This window comes from Anas platyrhynchos, chromosome 18 (assembly GCF_047663525.1).
Source record: "Anas platyrhynchos isolate ZD024472 breed Pekin duck chromosome 18, IASCAAS_PekinDuck_T2T, whole genome shotgun sequence".
NCBI classification, from domain to species: Eukaryota; Metazoa; Chordata; class Aves; order Anseriformes; family Anatidae; genus Anas; species Anas platyrhynchos.
This window is the reverse complement of record NC_092604.1, coordinates 13,702,501-13,708,420: the sequence shown is the minus strand read 5'-3', so window position 1 is coordinate 13,708,420 and position 5,920 is coordinate 13,702,501. Positions and strand designations below refer to the sequence as shown.

The following is a 5,920-nucleotide window of genomic DNA, read 5'->3' as shown; positions in this document are numbered from 1 at the left end:
ATATTATATTACCGTGTCATATTAGACTAATAAAATCCTAATATGATACAGGAATGGGGAGCATATCATAACTCCTCTGTGGCTAATACAATGCATGCAATAAATCACTCCCAGGGCTTATCCTTAACAATTGTATCAGTGCTTTCTGTGTCATGCTGATAACTCAGTCCCTCCAATCTAATGGTTCACTTTTCTTCACAGTCCATATGGCAGTGACATTAAAGCTAATGAAATAAAATAAAATTTGCCAATCTTTGAAGAATTCCATTCTTTAAAAAAAGATGTATTTTATTAACACAAACTGGAAACATCTTCAGTTACTCAGAGTTATTTTTATCACATTGGAAATACATGGCACAGATATTAGCATCAGCATCGTACATCTGACTCTCGCATAGTCTTTGCAAAAGACATCCGTACAGGGTAACAGAGTCACTCGGCCTAGTGCACTTCACGCCCAGTTCACCCATCAGCAGAGCTGCCCCCGTTTAACCAGTTCTGAGGGCTCTGCCTGGCCAGAAGGCCGCAGCTTCCCTGACTCTTCCCTTCCTGCACCAAGGATCCTTCATCACATCCAAGGCCAGATACACGTCACCAGGAGCTTGGTGTCTGAGTGCCGGGAGGAGGTCATCCATCGCCTGCTTTGCCTCTGCCACAGGCCTTGGCTCTCAATTCCTCATGCTGAGTGCAAGAGGTCTGCAGGGGCTGCTCCGGGGGATGCTGGCTGGAGTGTTGTGTGCTGCGGGCATCTGCACGGGCGTTGTGTCCTCCTGCGGGGCACCCCAACCCCCAGCTGCTCCTCACTGTGGTGGCCATGCCACAGCCCCCGGCCTGGCCCCGGTGCGGCTCAGATGGGGCTGGGTTCGGGGCTGGTACAGCCGCACAGAGGGGAGCACAGGGATGGGACTGGGGCTCTCCCCGCGGGCCTGGCACAGCTCCGTGAGGTACAGCACATCGATGGCACTGGCAAACCTTCATCACAACGGTGCTGGAGTTCCAAGGACAGCCATGGGCATGGGGACGGCGGGCTGTGCTCCTCCGCCACCACTGCGCGCTGGTGGCACGGGGCTCCGGCGGCTCCGCTGGCAGTGACACTCACACACGCCGACAGCTCAAAACCTGGATGTGGGAATTTGGGTTGCGCCACCGAAGAGTCCCATGGGCAGGAGGGAAGGGGGGGTCTCCTTCCCCACCGAGATGCTGTGGAGGGCACGTGGAGTGGTGACAGAGGTCCCGCGGGGCGAGCCGGCCGGGCTGCGTGCAGGAGGGCTCCTTGCTCCAGTGGCTGCTGCTTGGAGAGGCTCGGACGGCCCTGCCAAGTATAGCTACCGGGTAGAACACAATACCATCAACAGCACTGATCTTAACACTGGTGCTTGCAGTAAACCTTTCTGATGTGTGATCAAGCCTCAAGGACAAGATGTTTATTATTTGCCATGTAACCACGTGGCTGTTCTCCAATGTAAGGAAAGGCCAAATTGCACTTGTAATTCAAAGGGACCCAAAGCCTTAATGCTGTAAAGAAGCACGCTAATGATGCCCAGCGGGCGCAGGGCATGCAAGTGCGGCCCAAAGGTTGTTGATGGCCTTCCTATGAACCTCCTCAGTGCATGACAGGTCCTTGCCTGTGGCCAGCAGAGATGTGATCAAGATGAGGGACGTCTGCGTGTTCATTATGCTGCCTACGCCTCCACTGACACACTTTACATTTAAAATACTGTTTCCATTGAGCTGGAGCATAAACACAGAGCTTGTGGACTTAGAGAACTCCAATAGCAAATGCAAAGCATTCTGTTCTTTGTCGTCTGTGCACAGAAGTCTTCGGAAGTCCACAGTCCCTGCCTGCCCCAACCCTTGTAACTGGCAGTGAAGGCTTTGCAACGCATGTTTGTTTATTTACTTATTTATTTAAATGCATCACCGGTAGTGAAAGAAGCAACGTTCAATTCTAAAACTGATCGAGAAGTTGTCTGCTCGACAAACAAAAGCAGAAGCAATAATTGGTGCTCGAGGGCATGTGGGATACGGAGGGAGGTGAGTGTGGCTGTAGTACTGGGGGTGGGAGCAGGTGAACAAAAGTACCTTACAAAATAACCTGATACGAGAATTGTTGATAAGAAAAGCTGACCCACAAGCTAATTGAATCATGCAAATAATCGTTTAGCCACCAAAACAACACCTACAGGCTTGAGCAGCTGACTGGAAAGGCAACGTGATGAGCAGGCAACTCCTGTGGAGCATCGCCCGGACTGCCTCACGCAGGCTGGCAGCAGTGACAGCTAGCCCTCCTCCTGCCTAGCTGCGCTAACCGAAGGAGTAAGTAGTTATATTTATCAAAGACCATTTGCTGCAAGTGATTAACGTTAATTTGATTTCCTGTGAGTCAATTTCCTTGAGATATGGTAAATAGGCTATTACCTGTTATTGACCTTTACTTTATTAAAAAGATTTAAAATTAGCATTTATATATATATGTCCTTCCAAAAAAGTTTTTTTAATAAAGAAAAATATTTTTATAATCAAATTATACTTGCTAGCTGAGGTTGTAGTTTCAAAGTTAATGTTAAATAAAAATGGTGATTAAGAGTGAATATGATGATGGGTTTTAAATTTATCTAAAGAACTGACCCTTTCCTTAGCCTCCACTTGAATTTTTGCTCCTGAGCAGAGCAGCATGGAAATGGAGGCTAGGGATGGGGGGAACCTGGGGTTATGAAGCCTTCGCCCAGCAGGCTCTTGCTCGCTGTCAGAACAGACTCCACCCGGAATGCCAAATCTCCTCTGGGCGAGAGGGCACAACTAGCTACTTGTATTTAAAGAAATGCTTAGCTCCTGCTTTACGGCAGCTTGTACACTTGCTAGCTTACTTTAGCTTCTAGGTCTGACTTAAACTGAGCAGGAAGAAATTGCATCAACATTTGATCATGAAAGCAAAAAGTTTATTCATGTTTGAAACTACATATAACTACCACGAGGAAGACTTTTCAATCCAGGGTGTAATCCAGTTAGAAAGTAACACGAAACGTTTTAATACATTAGAATCACTGCCACAAATTATTTTCATGACTCAATCAGTTTCAGAATCGCATACAATACAAAAGAGAGAAAGAAAGGGCGCCCTGTTACACAGGGTGGAATATACAGTACTGAATACTGAAGTCTGTATGCATTACAATTAGTTGTATTTTTTGCGTGGATTAGTAACAAGATGAAGAACATTCAAAATGTTTCTCAGTATTTACAACAGTTTTACTGTTTTGTGTTAAACCTAAGACCCAATGTTTCCACTTTAGCTTTTTTAAAAGTTGCAAATGCAACCCTGATTCTTTTAAAAGATTACAATGTACATTACATTTCATGAGGGAAACAAAGAGTTAATTACAAGATGCAAAAAGATAAGAAAGAGACAAACTACAGCGTGAGTATCGTTCAGAGGTAGTAAGTGAGCACTCTAAGCTACAGAACATGTTGAAAGTCTATTGGTTTGTATGAGTTCGCATGAGGTAATAAAGCTGTGTTTTGATTGGTGAGATGTATAAATACTCTTTTGCTACACTATATACAACACTCCATATAATGGTGCTTTTTTTTCCTTTGCTTTTTTTCCTTTTTTTTTTTTTTTTAATTTGCTTTGTTGCCAAGAAGAAGTAACAAATCTTGGCAAGCATGTGCAGCACCTAGCTCGTACTGTAAAACCCCAGATCTTGGCTTTCACAGAAATAAGCAGCAAGTATCTTCATCTCTTAAGAACAATCTGCGTCCATTGTTGAAATACAGAGAGTAGACTCCCGGTGTTTTTAGCAAGAAAAGATGCTCCTGGTATCCGATCTAATTTATAAAACAATAGATCACAACAAAAATGTGATGAATATGATTCTTAAACACAACCGTTGTTAACTGAAGTGACCGAACAGTTCTTTTTATTCCAACTCTATAAGAGATATGAGAAGATTAAACACAATCAAAGTCTGTAATTCACTTAGACTTTCCATGGAAATATGCAAGAAGTTAAATTTAGGTGAGGTGTTTCTTTGCGTTTGCTCTTGCTATTGAGGTTAAACTTGTACTGTACTTTTACCCTTAAGGCCAAGTAATTGGCAACTGTTAGACGAATATTGTTAAAACTGTTGATAATAAATTATGATAAAATAGTTACAGGGCTATAAACAATGCTAAATCTTGGCCTAATTGGATAAAGTGCTTTTTAACATTGTGTGTTTTAAGTATAAATACAAATGATTATGATACCTTTAAAAAACAGATTTACCAAGTTTTCTAATAAGACAAGGTTTTACAGTAAAGCTGTAGGTGGTTGGCTACAAAAAAATTCTTTCCTTTTTCTCCTGTGACTCTGAATGCGCTAATCAAGGCATCTCAGCTCAGGGAAAAAGTGTTGCTAGGAGATTAGTTAGAGGTATCAGAGTGCACACTTCCCGGCCCTTCTGTAGGGGAAGTCACAGAAGATGGAGTAGTTGCGTCCTGCCAGCCTCCATTAGCCTGAAAAGGGAAAAACAATTCAAGTGATACATTTGTGCATATTAAATATATCATTCGCAGAAAGTAACGGACTGGCAAGACCAGGGCTGGGGAGGACATGCTCTGGGAAAGAGATTTTCTTAAACTCCCTCTGGCTGCAGGATTTGTGAGGAGAAAAAACAAACATGTTACTTGCACACGAGATGCTGAAAAATACGCTTTGTGGGTAAAGCAGATCCTTCGGTGAGAAAGCAAGTTCAGAAACCAGAAATCTTTTAGCCAGATGTTAGCTGCAATTATGACTTTGGGATTCTGTAAGGACCATCCCTGTGTTAATGAAGAACATCCCTTTAGCTGATGCTTCAAGTTATTTTTTCCCTGAGAAAATGGTTCTGGGGCAACCGGTATTTAACCCGATCGCCTCTCGCTTCCCAAAGTTTGGCATTGCCTTTCTCTACCTGGCAGAGCCATCTGCAGAGCGAGCTGCACCTGGGGGATTTGGGTCCCTCTAGATACGATCTGCCAGCAGAGAAAGGCAAAAACGCCAGGCGGGCAGGGGCTGCTCCGATCGGTTTCCCAATTATCTGCGAGTGCAGCCTGCATTTCGGGCATCTCCGTGCCCCCGCACGCCGCCGGCCCTTACCGCATTAGACCTGCATCAGCAATAGCAGTGCTCAGAAACAAATTTGCCTTATGTCTCGGCCCATAGAGGCAATTGCTGAAATCAATGTCTGATCAAATTTCTGCTGTGGCAGACAGCTTGTCGCTACATATTTTTGTGTCAGTCAAGAGGAGGGAGGCGCGGGGCTCGTGAGTGGGGGGAGGCTGAGTGGAAGTGACGGGGCGGCCGCCCGGCCCCCCCGGCGCCCCGCAGCCTTTGCAGGGATGCTTCCCCGCGCGGCCCTGCGCTGCCAAAGGTTACCCGGCGCTAACACTCGCGCTGCCGGACCCGCGGGCACGGCCAGGCCCACGGCTGAGCTGGGCACTGCGCGCCCCGGCACCGCCGGCAGCCTCCCTGGCACCTGGCACGGGGAAGGAACACGCTCGGTGGCTCCAGCAGGATGAGCGAGAAGCCCCGGTAATTGTCTCCTCTGCAGATGGAAAGCAGCAAGCGGAGATGCCCTCGCCGTGACAAATCGCCAGGTTTGTCTTCCCCCAAGTAAAATTAACGGCAATGCCGACCTGCAGCCGCAGTAAGGCTGAACCCTTACCACGCAGCTTAAAACACCCGGCTGCTCGCAGACTGAGAACGTACATCCCCCTGCTCTGCATGCAGAGGTACCACTGCTTTTTTTTTATTAGTATTTTTTAAAGATATGAAAATCTACTTAGAGAAAGAAAAACTCTTGTGCAGATATGAGTCTAAAGATATTCCATCTGAAGTAAACATCATTCCTCTTTTATCCAAATTTATAAACAACAAATGTACAATATTTTTACTCAG

At 45.7% G+C, this 5,920-nt stretch overlaps 1 protein-coding gene across 5 annotated transcripts in view; it reads right to left on the bottom strand.

Moving 5' to 3' along the window:
* Positions 1 to 267: 267 nt before the first annotated feature.
* The window catches only part of PBX3 (PBX homeobox 3), a 111,927-nt gene continuing 106,274 nt past the window's right edge, over positions 268 to 5,920 (bottom strand). For all 5 annotated transcript variants that reach the window (XM_072025372.1, XM_072025373.1, XM_072025371.1 and 2 more), the window contains one exon: positions 268 to 4,497. In XM_072025372.1, coding sequence (XP_071881473.1) covers positions 4,405 to 4,497 — 93 coding nt within the window. In that variant the 3' untranslated portion in view covers positions 268 to 4,404. The remainder of the gene's footprint in view (positions 4,498 to 5,920) is intronic.